The 19606-nt window shown below is 39.4% G+C and overlaps 2 protein-coding genes across 4 annotated transcripts in view; both read right to left on the bottom strand.

Moving 5' to 3' along the window:
• Positions 1-797: 797 nt before the first annotated feature.
• LOC140278184 (ras-related protein Rab-5C-like) lies at positions 798-7244 on the bottom strand. 3 transcript variants are annotated; one of them, XM_072373122.1, is made up of 6 exons: positions 7089-7244; positions 5630-5951; positions 4584-4735; positions 4205-4327; positions 3978-4071; positions 798-2160 (listed from the first exon to the last, which is right to left on the bottom strand). In XM_072373122.1, the coding sequence occupies exons 2-6, from the start codon at positions 5796-5798 to the stop codon at positions 2036-2038; spliced, it is 663 nt and encodes a 220-aa protein (XP_072229223.1). In that variant the 5' UTR covers positions 5799-5951; positions 7089-7244; the 3' UTR covers positions 798-2035. The 3 variants fall into 3 exon arrangements, with proteins under 3 accessions (XP_072229223.1, XP_072229225.1, XP_072229224.1); XM_072373124.1 differs by having other exon boundaries at positions 5630-5811; XM_072373123.1 differs by having other exon boundaries at positions 5630-5811; positions 7106-7244.
• A 6523-nt stretch (positions 7245-13767) lies between these two features.
• kcnh4b (potassium voltage-gated channel, subfamily H (eag-related), member 4b) overlaps positions 13768-19606 on the bottom strand; it is a 44910-nt gene continuing 39071 nt past the window's right edge. Inside the window, exons 13-16 of the mRNA XM_072373865.1 lie at positions 19137-19519; positions 18170-18261; positions 16795-16871; positions 13768-15648 (exon numbers count right to left, since the gene is read on the bottom strand). Coding sequence (XP_072229966.1) covers positions 14653-15648; positions 16795-16871; positions 18170-18261; positions 19137-19519 — 1548 coding nt within the window. The 3' untranslated portion in view covers positions 13768-14652. The remainder of the gene's footprint in view (positions 15649-16794; positions 16872-18169; positions 18262-19136; positions 19520-19606) is intronic.

The following is a 19606-nucleotide window of genomic DNA, read 5'->3' as shown; positions in this document are numbered from 1 at the left end:
AGTCATTCTATCTTTCAGTGGGTTTTTTTCCCTTGTTTTTGACGTGCAAATGAGCAGCCACTCGTTTTCAAAAAGACCCCCTTGTGTCAAGCTCTTTGTTACAAGAATCAAGGGTGAATGCTGCCATCTAGTGTAAATATGAGCAAAATACAGAAGTCCAGAAGCCCAGAAGTTCCCTCTGACCATGTCGATCCAGCCTGAAACATTTTCAGACGAAAATCCCTCCAACTCCTCTGAATTCAATTAAAATTCTGCATTGTGTCACTTAATCTCTAAGCGAGTGACGACAACAGCCTATACTGCATTTAACCCTATTCTAGCAGAGAGTACTGTCTGCATTTAGACTGGACTCAAAATTGTTTTGAAGTTACGACAGCAGGACCAGATTTCAGAGGAATGTTCTGTTAAAAAAAATGTTTAAAAAAAAGAAAAAAGAGAAAAGCTGAATCGAAATTTTTAATTTCTAACCAGGTGAAGATATTTGAAAACAAAAAAACAGCAACAGACGAGAAAAAAAAAAAAAAAAAAGAGCCCACTCCTGGTGTAGTATCTGGATTTATGGATACCACTCCTCCTGGCTCGTTACATATCTCAGAAGTCTTCACTTGTTGCATACTGCAACAACAATCTGACTTAAAGGATCCTAGATTTTCCTGTTTCATAATGATTTTCCTAAAATGGACCATTCAGTTTCAAATGGAACATGCTAAGGAGCTTGAAGAAGAGTATTGACTTACTGTCAAAATACTTAGCCTGGACTGCACATGCCCCCAAGAAACAAAACATTGGAAATGCCCTTAAATGCCAACACAGCAAAACAACCCAAAACAAAGGGAGTCTTGCATGTTATTTATTACTTTGTAGATTTACAAGTTATTTCACATTTCTTTTAAAAAAAGACAAACAACTCTGGTGTTACAGTTATCAATACACAATAATGAAATCAACTGCATTTCGTTGCACAATTCATAAACACCATCAGATGTGTGGACTATCAAATCATGACCCCCGTTCGACCGGCAAAGTTTTTGAGCTGTACCTTAAAACTGCGTCTCATCCAGGAGAAATAACTGCTTCCTTTGCACCTGGAATCAAAAAGGTGATCCGTGTTTGGATGCCTTGAGGAGAGGGCACGGTAAGGAAAAACGTGGGAGTAAATGCACGCACAGGGGCCCAGCATCAGCCAGCCCATAGTGACTTACGCTGTGACTGGAACTCAGCAAGGTGTAAATTGAGTTTTCACACTTTGGCCACGATCGTCCTCTCAACCCAACTACGGCTAACTGCCAGCTGCAAATGTTAGCAAAAAATAAAGTCTTCCCTCACAAAAACTAATGTAGGAATGAATAATGTTCAAATGCGCAGCGTCTCTAACCTAACAAATCTGAAATCGGTACAGGCAGATAACCAGAGCACATTTTTAACTAGGTGAAAATGCAAAGCAAGATGCAACTATACACATAAGTTATCACATAATAATACCAGGTGCAAATGGGGCCAAAATGCTGTAAAACTAAAATGATAAAAAGAAGAAGCTTTATTTTACTGCTGTTTGCAATTTAAGCATTAATGATGATGATTTGTGACTTCCATAAAGACCAATGTGGAGGGAAAGGAGTAGAAAAGTCTACAGTATATATCAACACATGCAGTGTGTGCATGTATTAATACATACTGTATGCTGTATATACCATAAATACACGCTCAGAGACGATGGTAAAACACCTCAGCATCACGCTTCAAAAAAGTGAAGTCAAACAGGATTCAATCATCTGAGACAGAGGCTGAAGACAGACAGACAGACAAATGGGGGAAGGACAGGAGGGAAGAAATGAGGGATGCTAGCAATTCCCTCTAGCTTATGATTCTTTTTAAAAGTTCCTTTAATCAAAGAGGATCCAGATAATCTCATCTGTAATCTCAGGATAAGTGCCAGATAGGCAGGCGGCTCTGCCCTCTCCTGCCTTTCTGGGTTTTAGCTACACGCTGTTCTGATGTTCACGGCTCATTCACTAAGTTCATGGTTTTGTACTTATTAATGACCGCCACAGCACTGGCTGCTGCGGCCCTGAGGGCTGGCTTCTTGTAGATCCACTCCTGTCCTCGTCCGCCCCCCTGGTCCGGCGACGGCCTGAGGATCGCTCTTTGGAAGCTTCTTTGCTGAATGACCACAGAGATATAACACATTCTCAGCAACAGAACACTTTTCAGATATAATCTCATGTTAAATGCCTTTTCTCAAACACAACTCAGTGTAACGCCAAATAAGGAGTTACAAGTTGTCACTGCATCAGTTTGCTGGATACAGAAGTACGAAAAAAAAAAAAGAGAAAAAAAGAGTAAGAGTAAGAAAACAAACTATTGCATCACAGCCTTTGATTTCAAGGAAAGACTAAACATAGTACTGGTTTACAGCCAGAGAGGTGTGGGGGGAAAAAAACAAACAATTCCTGTAAAAATGAACCCTTAATATAACTTTTGGTATCTATTGAAGCTGCGGTTATCGTACATACTAAATATGAGCTTACAGTGCAGATTTTCGACTTAATTTGATGTTACTTACATCCATTAGAAATCTATTTGTATTTAGACTCAGTTTACAAATGATTATACCTAGAAATAGACTGTTATCCATTCCAATCCATGAGAATCACAAATTAATAGATTTCCCATCTTGTGATGCCTTGACAGCTGTGTACCACATCTGCCTTCCTTTGCTTGCAGGTATTTTGGCCTTAAGCTTTGTCCTCAGCAAGTGCAGTGCAGCTCGACCACACTGAGACAGGGTGATTGACTCAACAACTGAAGAGTATTCCACCGTTTTACCATGAAAACAGCTTGGTTCACACCACAGTGTGTTTTGGGTAATGAAAAATGACAGCTTCCAACAGTACATCAGAATGAATCCAGCTGCCTTTGTTCTCTGTTCCCACAACTACAACAACATTTAAAAAAAACAACAGTGACTCAGCATTACTACTTTCTTGTTCCTGTCCGGCTACAGGTTGTTCTTAGTTTCATCTGTGCCGAGAATGCTGCTCCCGAACAGCTTAGAACTGTTCTTGAGGCTTAGGGCTGGATTGTGGTAGCGTGCAGATGTTCATCTGCATTGATCTCATCCCATGACATTGCATTCTGGAAACATCAAGGGAGTGTGGGTGTTCTCGCCTAATTTAACCAAATTCTGAGTTTTCTGTGCAGACTGTAGCTCTTTCACTATGTTCTCTGTCAGGCTGCTAGATGTTTGCTTATTTTGCTGTTTGACGATCACAGCTGACCCAGAGACTGATGAGCACGGACGTAGCTGCCTCAGATCTGGGCCATTTGTCTGAGGCGGAAAAGTCTGGCTTATTATCATGTAGTCTGAACTAGACTTTAGTTTCACTCCACGGCAAAGCTAAAATGTCTGCAAAGATTTCTGAGCACAGCTAAAGAAGCAACAACTGTACAGTAGTACAACCAAGAGCAGCCCACACCTTAGACTGTGCCACATATTTCTGAGACTGCGCCATAATGACAGCAAAACTGAATAAGAAGTAAACACATTTAAGGCACATTCAAGGTCCAGGTCTTTTTTCGTGACACCAAGTTCCTCGTTGACCTGTTTAACTTGCATTGAGAGCTCCTTTAACTACATGTTGTGGGTTCACAGCTATAGATTCTAAATGCAAAGTTCATACTGGGAATCTAAATCTGCAGACAGCCCTTCATATTTAAGAGCTAAAACTCTAAACTATTCTTTCAGTTTGGATGTGAAAATCCTCTAATGGAAGCTGAGAGTCTGCGCTCTAAACTTAAATATGTTTCAGTACAGTTCTCCATGACACCTGGGGAACTTCACTGGTCTCATGCTGTTCCCCAACTGTTTCATCCATCTGCATTTGTTGTGTTCAGGACAGGTTTTGTCACTTATCTACTGAAATACTAAGATCTGTGGGTGCAGTTAGGAGGGGAATATGACAAACAAGAATACTTACCAATAGCCATGAAAATTTCATTGACATTCATGGCAGTCTTGGCTGAGGTCTCCATGAAGAGCAGACTGTTGTCATCAGCATATGCTTGAGCTTCCTGAAACCATTATTTACACATAAAGGACAGACAGAGACACACAAACAGAGATTAAAAATATTCTATGGCAAAACATATTCAAGATACAGCTGTGGCTATCAGATTTTTGGATAATCATATTGAATTATCATACCTGAAGATCTACAGCTCTCTTATTTGCGATGTCTGCCTTGTTGCCTGCCAGAGCGATCACTATGTTGGGGCTGGCTTGTCTTTGCAGCTCCTTCACCCAATTTTTTGCACGCGCAAAAGTGTCCTAAAAAAAGGCCACAAACTTGATAAGTATTGTTCCCACCCAAAGAATCGAAAACTAAAACCATTCTCAACATTCGTGGATCATTTTCACTTAACTGCATGACCTCTTAAAGTCTGACCACTCACACGGGTCTGATTTTAGACTAAAGATAACAGCATTTTAGAAACACCTGAACTTACACCACAACAACAACAGCTACTGCTTGAGAACAATCTGAATTCCTCACAATACTTGTTGCCCTGCAAGTGATACCTACTGTGTTGGTGATATCATAGACCACGATGGCTGCTTGAGCACCTCTGTAGTACATTGGAGCCAGGCTGTGGTACCGCTCTTGACCCGCTGTGTCCCATATCTCAAACTTCACAGTGGTGTCATCCAAACAGACAGTCTGAGTGAGGAATGCAGCTAAAGAGGAATGAAACATGTACGTCAGTGCATTCAATTATGCATTTTTTATCATATTGTTTGGGTCTGAGGTACAGCGAGTGGATCAAAGTCAACCGTGACCTCATCACATCACATCTGGGCCTGTTTAGACCTTCAAAACTGACCACAAGTGTGGAATTACATTAAAATCATCTATCTTTTAATCCATTAAAAAAAGCTAATTAAAGTCAAGTCAGGGTAAACAAACATGTATACACCACATTGTTGGGATTGAGAGGAGCTGCTGCGTCCACATGCTGCCATCTTGAGGACCTTACAGTTGAATTCTCTTCAGGCAGGCCGTGCCAAGAAGATGCGATTGAAAATTGAAAATTTTAATTTTTAATTTATTATTTCAGTGCTGACTCGATTCGTATCTCCAGAATGGGCTTTGGTCCTGCATTTCTACGTTCTGAATGGGTCCAGGTTCCCAAATATTACAGCTCTGGTACGATCCTTCAGAGTTCAGGCACTTACATTTGAGCCCAGGTGGAACTCGGGACTCAAAACCAGCCAATCACACAAAAACCTGACATCATCTTCAAATCTTTCATCTCTTCACTGATTCTTTGACAGAAAAGTTATTCATTTCAATTAAAATTGCTGTGAAATGGAAATGTTTTTCCAGGCACTGTTGCAGCACCTCCGCTTGATTTTAGACAACATTCTACATGTGAAAACTGACTGATTTTGTGAAAAGAAAATATGAAAGACATGTTTGTCTCCCAAAGTGAGTCATAAAAAAATTACGTACTTTTTTTTGTATCACATCACAACTAAGATCAATTGTCATACATCGCGAGACATGATCTACACACTGATATGCGGAGAGCATTAAAGGAAAATGTCCAGAAATGCATTTCTGTCCCTTACCTCCAATGGTGCTCTCCTGAAATTCGTGAAACTGGCCTTTGACAAAGCGCAGCACTAAGCTGGACTTTCCCACCGCCGACTCCCCCAGCAGAACCAGTTTGAACTGGCAGATTTTGTTTGCTGCTGCGGCACCATTTGGCCTGTTTGCTCCACCTCCACGCCCAGCCATCGATCGACAGAGACTGTTGTGGATGAGATGGTGTGAAACTAAAGGTCAGTGATGTATAGGCACTAGGTCGCCGAGTTTGGCAACACAGGCACTGATGGTGAGAGAGGTCGTACTCCTGGTGCCAAAAACCAGACGGAGCGAGCAGCAGGTTCCCTTGAAAAATCAAATACAAGAAGCACTGAATGTTTAATATTCACTGTGTTTGTTCATGTTGAAGATCTATTGCTCACACAGTCAAAGACCCAAAAATTCCATGTCTGCCACTACTGACTCCGCACAGTAATTAACCTCTGAACAGGGTTGCAGTTATTCAACATCGATTTCTTTACAAATCAATCTGGATCAACAAAATGCTGGGAAAAAAGTGGATTTCCCAACTCGCTCTGTGTGTGAGAAGGATTACTCAAAGTTATAAATCAAAAGCATGGCCTAACTTGAAAGTGATTAATTTCTGATGTTCACCCGGATCTGGACCCATGATTGTTTTCTTATACAAAACTGACTGATTATTTATTATACTCAAGTAGGCAGGTAAGTCTAGTAAGCCTTAAATTACCAATTTGAGCCCGTCTGACAAATGTGTAAGTCTGTTATGGTGGCCATTAAACTGTATAACCATTGGCATCATATACATGTGTACCAAAGAGTAACAGAACAGACAGTACAGAAATAAGCCGTCTGAGATCATTAGGAAACTATCTTCAAAAAACGTTTGTACAACTGCTGACTATATTGCTATTTTGGACTGTTGTTTATTGGTCACAGTTCTGCAAAAGATGGCAAAAAAACTGCTAATTTGAAGTAATTTGTTTGTGTAATACAAGTAAATGCCTTCACAACGTCAACTATCTACTGAGATCAACATCGTCTTCAAAAGACGGATCTAACACAGGAATAATAGCGGTTTAATTAAACGTCAAAGCGTTTGCACACACATGAGAGCACAAAAGAGGAAACTGACGTTATACACAGCTTTTTAAATAAATTGTCTCACCAGCTTCAGATTGACATCTTCATGGCGTCAACCTTACCCTCTTAATAAACAAAGCCTAGATGTTCATTTTGATCTTAAACACAACAGCCATGAACTCAAAACAAACCACCTACAAAACCTGTTCAACCTACTTTTGTAAACTTTGACCGTCTTGGGGGACAAAAACGGCAACAGCAGTAAATTAGCCTCGAGGCTAAAGCTCGTCTCCAATAACGTTGAGATGAGTTAGCAATGCTATTGTCTGCTAACACGACATGTTACAACCGAGAATCACAAAAACATCGTGGGGCTCTTACCAAAAACGATAACCTACACAGTCCGTGCCACAGATACTGACTTCTGACCGTCTTAGCCCTTTTCAAAAGCGTTTTATTATTTATCTAGACACACTTTTAGGTTCAGCGAAATATACGCTTCCGCTTTGTGTAACCAAAACACTTCCTGAATTCGTTAGTCATGTGATAGAACACCACAACCAATCAAATGAGTGGAGAGCAGTCGCTGAACAGAGACCTGAATATACCCAAGACCTTTATTGTCAAAGTTTTGTATTCATGAATACTTTCTTTTTTAGGTTCACGCTGTTTAACCTTTTGTGATTGTAATTAACTTAATTCTTATTTGTCATGCTCTAATGAACAATAAACAGAAAACAGGCAGTCTAATTCTTACAGAGTATTTGATAAAAAGGCATAAAGACATATGTATGCCCTTTTTTGTGTTTTATTTATTTGTCCAAATTCGTTATTACATTTGCTTTATTATTTTCGTTTGGGTTAATCTTACTTTATTTTCAACTTGTTTCGGGTTATCCTTTCCCCTCATTTCACTGACATATTCATCAAACTTTCTTTTCTAAATTTACCTACAGCTTTTCCTATTTTACTGTTGTCATCAGGTGTTACACCATATGTCATTTGAAAACGTTCCTAGTCAATCACCTTCCCTTTTTACATCATCAGTGTCTCTTCTTAATAATATGAATATTCTTGATATGCAGGATAAAATCTTGATTTTTTTTTAGGTTTAACAGATTATTGTATTAATTTTTCGCTTTCGATAATATAATTAAACTTTTTTCCCCCAATGTTCAAAATTCTCTTAAGAATTAATCATATCAGATAGCGATCAGATGGATGTGTAGACACCATTCGATCCTATTTTTTTTAAATAATTTTGTTATAACAGTAGTTAACACTGTATTGTTTCATATTTTTGTTTATTATATTTCTTCTGTATTCTTTTTTTTTATCATGAGGACCGTGGCGGCTTATGTTATTTGATGCTCGCTTTACACAGAAGTTAAGTCATCATTCTTGAAATGGCTCTCAAAAAGAAAAGAAAAAAAAACGTTTAGAAGAAACATTTTTTTTGTGTAACTTGGTGATAAATATTCTCACATCACACAAGTGAACACCAGCTGCTGAATTAAACAAAGAACAACAACAAATGCAAAGAAATAAACACTAATATCAAAACAAAATAGTGGAAAAAAGTCCAAAGACTTTTATGTTATTTGCCACATGGTGGTGCAATGGGATAACATAGAATGTGTGTTTTTTCTAGCTTTGAATGATATGACCAGTTTATGCATTAAAACACATGATCAGCATTTTAATTGGTATTTTCTGAATTTTATCATTAACAAGTTTGACTATTTTCACATTTCATCACATGGTTTTCCAGTGTTAAAAGTTTACCAAAGCTTACTTAAAAGGTAAAATTATTCATGTAAAAAAACATATTGAATGCATCACAGTCACAGCCCATCTCAGCAATGGATGATGGGAGGTGACATAAACAACCATATGGGAAGATTGACTTAACAATATTTGAGTTTTCAAATGGAAATAATCAGCAGAAGGTACGACACAACCTCCTCTCAAGGCATAAAAAGATAAAAAGAAAGAACTGTGGGTCGACACGTGCTACCCAAAAGCAGTAAATGAGATATTACAAACAGCCTATTAAGTGGAGTCATCAAAACTATCCTCAACTCTCTTGAATGATAACAAACTAAGATAATCCCTGACCTGACTTATTCCTGACTTAATACACACATACATACATACATATACAAGAAAACATACATCTGTCGCTCTTTATCTTGTGGGAATACTATGTCAAAAAACCTTTTACAAAGATAAACTACAGGTTTGCAGATTTACTCATTCTCACTAACAAGCAACTATACCAAAACTATTTAATCTAGCTGATCCTCTTGCAATGTGAAATCCTTTAAATCCTTAAGTTTTCTTTAGGTTTTATTTCTTTAACTTTGAAATGGTAATTCTGGGTTTCAATCACACAGATTTTTGCAACCTCTGACCATGCATATGTTTTGGCCTTGGGTGACCCCCGAGGACAACATAGCCTCAGAGGCTTCCTTCTGCAGCTTGACAGCTTCTCTAACCGCTGGCGTTGACCAGCCGGTCCTCTGGCTGTTGCTATGACCGGCACCAATGACTTTCAGGCCAAGTCCACTGGAGTCCACCTCCGTAACTGAGGTTCTGAACATGGCCCATTCAGATTCCACGTCCTCAGCCTGTATGTATGTATGAAAAAGACGAGGTGTGTTATGAAGATCTCTCAGACAGGGGCCTCCGCCAGATGTTCCCAGTTACTGCTTGTTTAGGCTTACATGGGGACTGTACTCAACTTTGTAAGTCAACACACGGTTTCCTACTTTTTGATAATTTTGCTATCAAAATCCTATATTTCTGGCATGCTGAAAAGCAACACAGCTGCTGCAGCCAAAGCAGGAAAGACAGATGACAAAAAAGTAAAAGGATGCTGATCACCGCATTTAGATGTATAGATATAATGTATAGATGTTTAGATATAAGTCAAATTACAGAACAGCACAAAAACATGGAACATAACAAAACCCATTGATCGTGACAATATTTAATTTCTAGAGTTCTTGAAATATGTAGTCTTATCCCTCATTCATTTAATTTTTTCCAGGCGACAGGTCTGAGAGAGAAACCTAGACACCCCCTTCCTGAGCTCCTTCAGGGCGATCCCGAGGCGTTTCCAGGCCACAGGGGACATATAATCTCTCCAGCATGTTCTGGGTCCAGATCTCCCTGGGGTCTCCTCTTAGTTGGATGTGCCAGAAAAAGCTCCAAAGGGAGGTGACCAGGAGGAATCCCAATCAGTTGCCTGAGCCACAACAGCTGACTCCTCTTGATTCTAATTCTCATTTTCTAACATTTACTAATTGCTTTTGTTATCAGCTTTATGCACTGTGTTAAGTTCTTGTGTGCAGCTGATGGAATTTGTACAGTTCTGTGTAAATCTGTATGTTCATACAATAATTAATTTGGCACAAGAATACCTCTTTCTGCATTATATCTCTGTGTGTTGAGTTAAACATCAGAAGTCACTCGGCTTGCCCATCACGTCTTCTTTATTTTTCTGCTACTTATTTCTGTTTTTATTATATAGCTCCTGCTTGGGTAATTTTTAGCCTTAAACAAAGCAAAGATTTGGCTCTTGAAATGTCTCTTTAGTGTTACCTCGGTGGCAAACGTAATTTTTCACCCCATAATTGTAAATCAGCTATGTAGACAAAATGGTGGAATCAACTCTGTATGCTTTTCTTCATGCAGTTCATGTGACGTCTTGTGGTGCAGTTGAGACAATAAAAAACAATTGATTTTAATTTCATCCTCTCTTATAATCAAAAACCCTGTAATGTCGTGATGAATAAACAATTATTATTATTATTATTATATCATGTTGATTTTGAGAATCATCACAAAGTGACAATGGACAAATGCTGCAACAAATCAAATTTTACTGTAATAATGAACAGTACAAATGAATAATTAGTCTTTTGGATTTTTGCCCAGGTTCTGTTAGTCCTCTTATTCTGGTTTTGGTGAAGTTTTAGTCTGGCTTTCTATTAGTCCACGTTTTTTGTGAAGTTCCTGTGTTGTACTTAGTTAGTATTTGCTTAGTATACTCATTATTCTTTCTTTTTTAAAATTGTTTTTCCTTTGTGTTTCCTCTCTGGTTTCACCTCCCCTGCTTGTCTGCCCCTGTGATTGTCTGCTCTGTGTTAATTTCTACAACCTATGTCTTGTCAGCCCCTGTGTGAATAGTAGATCAGTGTTTGCAGGTTTAAATCAGGTTAACGGGCGAAGCACTTGAAAATAAATTACTTTGGAATCTGTATTTGGAGTAAGTGCTAAAGATTTCTGAGAAAGTTAAACAATCAGGATGTTGGGATGATGCTCATACCAATTTTTTTTAAAAAAAACACAGCATGGACCCAACGTAAGCAGATTCCTTTGTGTAAACAGTGGTGTGACTTTTCTCTTTTTTTTTAAGAATACCTGTGTTTTTGTGTATTTAGCCTTAATATGACTGCAACTAAAGTAAAATTATGTGCAGTAAGATGATCCAGATGGGCCCCGGTTGGTGCAGTCTAAAGTCAGTATTAATTAAACAGCAGGGCACTTCTGCAATGCAGAGGATAGTTGGAGTGCTGACTGGACAATCTGAAGGAGGAAACACAAAAAAAAAAAAAAAGGAACGCAAATGTGGCCTGTCCGGTCCCTTTCCCTCTTGTTTCACACCCTATTTTCAGTGTTCTGTTACCTATTTATATCAGATATTTCTGCTAGTGTCCCACAAGAGTTCCCTTAAAGCCATACATACACATACATTTTTATTTGACTAAATCAAAACTAAAGAAGCTGTAGAGGTGGGATGTCAAAACCAGGAATCTTGGACAGAACAAAGTAGAAATGATAACTTGACTTTGGACCATATTACAAGATACAAACAAGTTCTAACAATGAGGAGCTGAGAAAATACAAAGAAATTCTGGAAGTAGACTGAGGAGGGTCATCACAAAATGAACCACCGGTGTAGTAATTTTTAATTTAGTGCTGGTGTGGAACTGAAATAAGGGCAAAACTAACAGGACTGAACAAGGGGAGCAAGGTAGGCCAGCCGGTAGAAGGTAAACAGATTTCAAGATAAGAAATTAATAAAGCAAAATCATAAAACATGAAATTGTCTGTGACTCGCCCAGTAAATCACAGGCTGCATGTATGCTGCAGAGGATACGGAGGCTGTTTCTCAAGTAAACCTGCTGTAAGCGTAAAAGTAAGTGCCTTGAATTTGAAAATGTAACTGGTCAGATTACTTGTTACACAATCAAGTAGGACTTTACAGACTTTATATAAACTTATAGATAAAACTTGTCTTTTCAAATAATAAACAGTGGATAAAAGTGTACTGCTGTCACCAAATAGGTAAGAGCGTCCCTGCTGGAAAAGTCCTGCATTAACATGTTTCAGCAAGCAACATGTTATTTAACCCAAACTGACATGAGTAAGTAGCTTTTCATTCCTTAAACTACCATGTTGGAAGACACATTCTATGGTTGTGGAAGATATGTTACTTTGTTTTGGAAGGGTTAAATTATTATTCTGCATCAAGCAAACAAATCAACTAAGAAGACTGCTGTAACTACTAAAAAAGAGCTACTTGGTGACTGTTTGGTTAAATCAAATACAGGTAAATGAGTAGAACTCACAGCAATGTTTAATAGTGAATGCAAGTTCCAAAATGCAAAGAGAACTGAAGGTATTGAGACTAAGAAGCTGTGTAGCCTCAAGAAAACCACTTACCAGGGAGGCTTAACAAAGAAAAAAAGGCAAAAGTTGTGATACTGGAGCCATGTGGAAGAAAAAATGTTATGTAGTCTGGTAGTCCAGATTTACTTTACTTGCAGTATGATAGGCACATCAAGGATAAGAAGAGTGGCTGATAGAATACAGTACCCATCTTGCCCTGCGCCTACCATGCATATTTATGATCTGGGGTTGCTTCAGTTGATCAGGGGAGTTACAGCAACATTTAGTGCCGAAAAAGAATTGTACAGCTGACTACCTGCATATACTGAATGACCAACGTCTTCCATCACTATATCTTTCCTTACATACTGGCACGATCATATTCCAAGATGAAAAAGGCAGGATCAATCAGGCTCAGATTATCAAAGAATGGTTGATGGAGAGTGAGACGCCATTTTTCAACAATCATTGGCTGCCACAGAGTCCAAACTTTAACCTCTTTTTGAGAAGTGTGGTTGAAGAAAAACTTGGAGCGGTATGACTCTCCCATCAACAACACAAAATATACCTTTTTTGATTTTGTTTTTTTTAGCCTACTATTAGCAAATTTGCTAAATTTATTAGCAAATGTCATATAGCTGATATGTGAGAATCAAAGAGCTGCCAAGAGAAGCCTAAACATCTAAAACTGTTTTGTTTCCATCCAGGAAAGAATTTAACTAAATATATTTTTGGAAATATGCCTTTACGTACTTTTTGATCAGTCAGAATACAACTTTTCCTAGTAGCTACCTTATGAGCATAGCCTGCTCAAGCTAGTTCAAGTAACACTGAAATTAATACAGAAGAGTATAGGTGCAGACTTGGCTAACTCCTGAAACCAATGCTAACCATTCACATAGCAGTATTTCAGCTGAAAGGTGGTTCTCCAGTTTAGAATGAGAAAATGAGACCAAATGGAACTGTAGAACAAAGCACATGTGGCCATAAAGACTGACAAACCTCCCAACTCTCTTCTTTTGGAGGCAGTTTTATTAAGAGTTAGAATGGAAAAGAGGTTGGACTTCTCCAAGTAACTGGTGAGTCATAAAAATGTACTCCTCCATTACATTTTTCTAAGCTCTTACGGAACACTAAACATCTGTATTTATTCCTGATATTGAGTAAAAGCCTGCACAAAGCCACCATTAAACCACCAGATATATCAAATGTTCCTTTCAAAAATTTAAGATGGCTCTTTGACAGAGGAGATGTTTTATTGCAGCGAAGCAGTCATGTATACTCTGTACTGTTATCTGTTTCTTTGTGAAAGTGTGACACAACACAACAACATAGTAAAGGACACAGTCACACATCTTCTGCATATTTATTTTGTCAGCCAAAGAGAAATCATTCAAAAAGACAAAAACTTCTGAATGCTATGAATAATGTATGAGGGTCCTCAGTTTTCAACTCTGTGCCATTCATATTTTGTAAATTACAAAGATTTAAATATTTTATGGGACCCACTTTTTCTGAAATATATATTTTTGTTTAATTCATCAGCAGACATGTTTATTGTAAAGAAAAGGAAATGTATTAAAATCTCTGGAAGAATCATTTGGAGAGCATAAAAAGGAAACGTTAAAAGGACTTTTATCTGAAATCATCAATTATGTGATGTGTAGTGCTTAGAGTTTGGACACCAGTCTGAAACTTTATGAATTCACCAATAAAACTGCGGAACTGAGAAAAACATTAAAATAAAAACAATGTACACTTTATGCAGAGAGGTCGTTTCATACATGCAAAGTGAAGCGTCAATCTTGTTCCTTTGTATACTAAAATAGCCAACAACTCTGAGTTTTCTACCTTATAAATACAGTATCTGTGTACACAATCAACAGGTTTTCATGTGGAATGCTTACACATTAACTTGGAAACCTTTTCCTTAGGAAAAAGAATAAAAAACTTTACCATGCAAGGAGGTAACAGGTATCATTAACGGCAAAATGCTCTGAGGATGTTGGAAAAAAATATACAACATATACTGCATCCACTGTTGTGGACCTTTAGTTGAAGACACACTTCAGTAAAGCCAAGATAATGCACAAATACATGCTTTTGCATAGAAAGTGACAAATGTGAGAGCCCAAGAATTAAAAGGGAGAAATAGAGCACCCACTAACAATCTCCACCTTTTTTAAACACTGTAGTTGCTTGTCAATAAACTGAGTATCTTGTTGAGAGCTGCTTCATTCCAGTCTGCCCCTGAAACATGGACACTTCAGTCTGTGAGGTCCAGGCACCATGATTGCTCAGTACTCTGAGTCTGGGTGCCAATGCTGGACCTTCGAGATGATGCACTTTCGCTGTCCCTGCTTTCCATAGAATCTCTGTTTCCCAGCAGGCACTCCAAACTGGTGTGCTCTAAAGCAGCAGGGTCGCCTAATGGGAGACAGGACTCTAGAACATCCTTCTGTGGTGATCCTGAATCCAGAGAAGAGGCAGGATGGATGGAGGGGTGCGAGTCATCGATTTGGAAGATAGAGGTATCCTGGATCAGATTATGAGATGGTGGGGCAGACATCAGAGCACAAATAGCCTCATTTGAAGCTTGAGGAAGGTTGAGATGGGAGTAAGAACTGGGTGATGTGTCCAGCAGGCTGTGTGTGGATGTAACTGTAGGAGCACTGGACAAAAGGCAAGAGAATTGATCACTATCACTTGGAGGCTGCAGGCACAAAGTGGGCTGGGATTGGCTGATCGTGGTGGGACTCGCACTGAGAAGTTTGGAGCCTTCGTGTCCTGCGTGACGTGCTAGAGCAGGACTTCCACCCTGGTAGGCTGGGCTGATGCTAAGAAGCGGCGGGCAGGTCCACAGTTGCGAGGACTTGTTCTCAGAGCTATGGCATGTGCCTAGCTTAGATACAGCATTTACAGAATGCGGTAGACAGGAGTTAGCGGGTGGAGTAGAGGGCCGGTAACTCTCTGTTTGGGATTCAGTCATTCCACTGCAGCTCCAATGGCCAGAGGCAGTTGGACTTTGGTGGCTGTGGGCTATGACGCTCCTAGGATCATTTTGGAGGCAGTCTGTTGAAGCAGGACTGAGTGGCATGCCAGCGTTAGAGGCTGTGGGAGGGTTGGACACGGTTTGGACAGAATAAGGAAAGGGGGGTAATGGGGTCTTGTGGTAATGTACAGATATGTGAGCCTGGAGGAGATGCATCATGTGATGTAGACCTTTGGTGAGCTCCGATACTTCCTGGTTTAATGTGCCCATCTGTTTAGAGAGTGCATAGAGTTGTTCATGACATTAAAATACTTTAAAAATGTCCTACATGAAAAATCAAACAGACTGAATTAGGTTAAATACACAGGGAGAACACTGAAATACCAAAAACACACTTCTATCCATTAGGTCTGCTTGAAAGAGACACATTTATTGGCTTCTATTGTTGGGTTACATTACAGCTTAATGTCCAGATATGATTTAATTTTATCCTCTCAAAAGAGCACAAAAAGACTGTTAATCCTTACAATGACTAAAATGGTTTCTTATTACATGTAGTACTGAATCCCTGGGGATACTAGCAAAGTTTGATAATGTAAAGAGGAAAGAAAATAATAATATTTTCGCTCTCTTTCCTGACAGATTAAAGGTGTGTTCACACTCTGTACCAAAGCAGAAATTTGTCCTGACACACTTTACTGTTCAAACTGGCATTTTCTTTCATACAAGCCTGAGAGAAGACCTATAGATAAGGTCACACTGATTGGACAGTTTCTCTGACATATATTTGGTTAACTGAACTGACAAAAACTGGAATAAATGAGCTCCTTGGCTTCTAGTAGGCTGTATGTGGTGGTATTTTTACCAATGGAGACGTCACAAACAACTTTCTAAATATATAAGTTCAAAATAGCTCCAAGAGGTCCTGCGTTGCGCACACAAACGAGGATATGCTGCAAAGAAATGGTGAATCCTGCTCTGAGCAGTGTAGCTCTTATGATTTGAAGAATGAGAAATGTTGGAAATAAACAGTCTAGTAATCTAAGTTTGAACAAGTGTGAACACACCCTCCGAGTGCAGAGTCAGACTGGAAGCAATGGAGTATATTTGATAGAACTGTATATTTCCCATGTAGATATACCAGCAATGCTGATAAATGGTGCCAGAAATGTATAAATGAAACTAAATGTTTTACTTTCTTACTTTAAGTGTCAGTGTTTTCATTTCTAGAATAAAAATAGGAAATTACATTTCAATGTTGACATACAACCAAAGATGTGTTGCTGTACAGTCACCACAAAAGTCACCACCACAGATTGAAGTTGTAATGAGAACAATTTGAAGCAAAGCAGAGGTGAATATCCATCATCCTTAGGCCCATGAATTTTTAAATTGGCTTAAGTGGCTGTACTTTACCTTAAGGTTGAGTTGACTGATGCTCTGCCTGACTTCCTCTGTCTCCACAAGCAGGGCGGTGTTGGCTTGTGGGGACTCTGGAAAATTGAGAGGGAGAAAATTAAAAGACTGGTTTATAAAATCACAGCTCAGACACACTACTCAGCTGACCTATTCAGACTGATATGAAATAAAATTAAGATATGTGACTCTTGTGGGTGCTAAGTCACTGATATGTGTACTGTATGTACGCAGAATAGCAGTCAGGAATGGGATAATATTTTCAGTGTTTACAATGATCAGGAGCATGATCATTTTATAACGAGTCTTTTCATTACTTAATTTTTCTTTTCAAGCAGGGAAAGTGGGAGAATCTTGAGCCATTTACTTGGTAAAAACATCTGACTGTTGCGTGATCTCATGCAACTACACTACAACTTATCCCCAACTATCTACATGAAATAAACAAATTCCTCAAACTCATAACAGTGTCCAGTAACGCCTGTACAAGCAGCAGAAGGGAAATATGACTCGAATGAGCAGGCGTCATTCTCAAGTTTTCATTGAAGAAGTCACAAAGTCCTCAAGGAGGAAGGAAGGGCTTAAGTGCAGTTAAACGCTGCACTTTCAGCCACTGACTTGTGTGTGACGTGAGATCAAGACTGATATACTTTCAATGACATGACAACACTTTACTGAAACACTTTTGTCACTTTCTGGATGAGTGTAGATAATATAGGGTCAGAAAACTATCATTTATTTTTACCCATCACATGCAGTTTCTCTCATGACCACAAGCGATTGCATATTCTTTCATATTCTTTGAACAAGATTATACATCTATCTGCCAGAATGAACAAACACCACATGGGCACATTCAGGGGAAGAGGACTCAAAATAATTGAGAGGAACTTTTCTTTTGGTCTTTGACTTCAGGATGACAGGATGTTACAGATATATTAGCTAATGCAGAATTGTGAATTGGGGGGGGTTCACCCTATGCAACAGTTTTTAAATAGATTTTAGTATCTACAAGGTGTAGTAGTTGTATTTTATACTGCTGCAGTCTACTGTTGGACGCATCTGTTACTAAAGCCTTTACTTCAATCAAGTAGATTAACTGTACTTCAACTGAACTTCACTGGATAGCCATCCAAGAAGGATTGCAATCATCAGTAAAAAAAACGATGGTGGGAACCTTGTTCTGACCTCATTTGTCCTTTAACATGTTCTCTGACTGTTTGGACACTTGGCTGTCATTTCATTCTGTTGTGCTCTCAGATTTCCCCAGAAGCAGGCAGGTTTGCCTCGTGGTATCCACTGTTTGAACTCTTGAATTTACCTCCAGCCATCTGGCACCCATGTGACCCTCGCAGCTGGGGGCAGTTTGACTTACCTTGGGTACTGCCACCTGTGCTGGCGTTAGGCCCGCTGTGCTCCACGGTGAAATGAAATGTGTGCCCATTGTCTTCGATGCCATCTACAACCCTGGCAGGAGGGGTGGGGAGGAAGGAAACAGAGGTCAATGTAACAGTAGAGCTTTTTCAGTTGTCATCAGAGCCTCAAGACAACCCAGAAATGTGCCATGAGAGCTGCTGCTGGCGGAGACCCATGTAGGTTTTTATGCTTGAAGAGAGGAGCCCAGTCTGGAGGGGGGACACTTGAGACCTATGAACCCATGTCTATAGCTTACTGGGTGACTTAGGGATACATTATAAATATAGATGACAGGAGAATAAGGTGCTCTGGTAATGAAATGCAATCACATCTGTTGAAATATGCAATGCAAATACACCCCATTTACATTAAGCACAGGATGCAGGTTTCTATGGAATGGCTTGAAGCTCATTGATGAAACAGCATTTACAGAGAGCCTCAGATGTAAAGCAGCTTACAACACAGACTGGACATTCATTCACGCAAACATACACATTTCAAAATTCATCAGGAATCCTTCATAGATGCAACATCATGTTGAAAGTGGGTGTTTGAGAGAGACATATAATAAAGTGTTTGAGACTGCTTGAAAAGGGCAGATTAGCACTATGGTGGAGTTAATGAAGCGAACCCATGTGAGATGATTCAAGTGAGCACATTTTGGAACATTGTTTTAAAAGAAGCAACAACATCACTATGTTCTTACTCATATCATGCCCAATCAAGCAACAAAACAGATGGTTTAATGTCAACATGAATCATAGCAAAGGTAGTAATAGCAAATTATCGCTGCCATAGAACAATACGACAATAAACGTCAAACAATTAAATATTGTCAACTTGCATTATTAATTTAAAAAAGCCATTCAGTTCAGTCTTTCTATTTGTGCTTTGAAAATGTAATTTTATGACGGCTTTCACAATACCTGGGGCTAAGATCTGGAGGTGGAAAACAGGTGACAGTTGGGATGACCAGCTTCGTAGGCTTCTGCTCAGCCCCTGACTCTCCTTGGGCTGAAGTCGAAGCTAGTGATGAAACCGAATAGCTGTGCTCTTTTTTTGATGGTGGCTGAGGAGAGGAGCTCTGGCCGAGGAAGCCGCGGCTAAGGTTAGGTGAACGGCAGCGTCGCAGGGCATTGAACTGCCGCAGCTCATCCCCTAACAGGTTCCCCAGTGAGGTACGGCGAACGGGGCTGGTGAAGCTGGGCAGCAGGAGGTTTCGACGGGAGCGTGTGGCAGGTGAGAGGTGGAAGGAGTCATCAGAGTCATCACGCTTGGTCTCCACAATACAGGGGAGCCGGAGTTCCTGCTAAAAAGACAAAACATGCAGAGTTCCTCACTGTGCTCTTGTTGTAGTTTTAATGCCAGAGTGCACTATTTAAAAAGATGACATATA

This window comes from Leuresthes tenuis, unplaced genomic scaffold (assembly GCF_036924035.1).
Source record: "Leuresthes tenuis unplaced genomic scaffold, fLeuTen1.0.hap1 SCAF_20, whole genome shotgun sequence".
Classification (NCBI taxonomy): Eukaryota; Metazoa; Chordata; class Actinopteri; order Atheriniformes; family Atherinopsidae; genus Leuresthes; species Leuresthes tenuis.
The sequence above is the reverse complement of the archived record's forward strand: the minus strand, read 5'-3'. Positions and strand labels throughout refer to the sequence as shown.

Excerpts from the sequence above, each read along its gene's own strand:
- LOC140278184 (XM_072373122.1), bottom strand. The coding sequence starts at position 5,798 with ATGGCTGGGCGTGGAGGTGGAGCAAACAGGCCAAATGGTGCCGCAGCA. Across the intron at positions 4,736-5,629 it reads TCAGGAGAGCACCATTGGAG|CTGCATTCCTCACTCAGACT; the intron begins GTAAGGGACAGA and ends ATTCCTCTTTAG. Across the intron at positions 4,072-4,204 it reads AGAGAGCTGTAGATCTTCAG|GAAGCTCAAGCATATGCTGA; the intron begins GTATGATAATTC and ends TAATGGTTTCAG.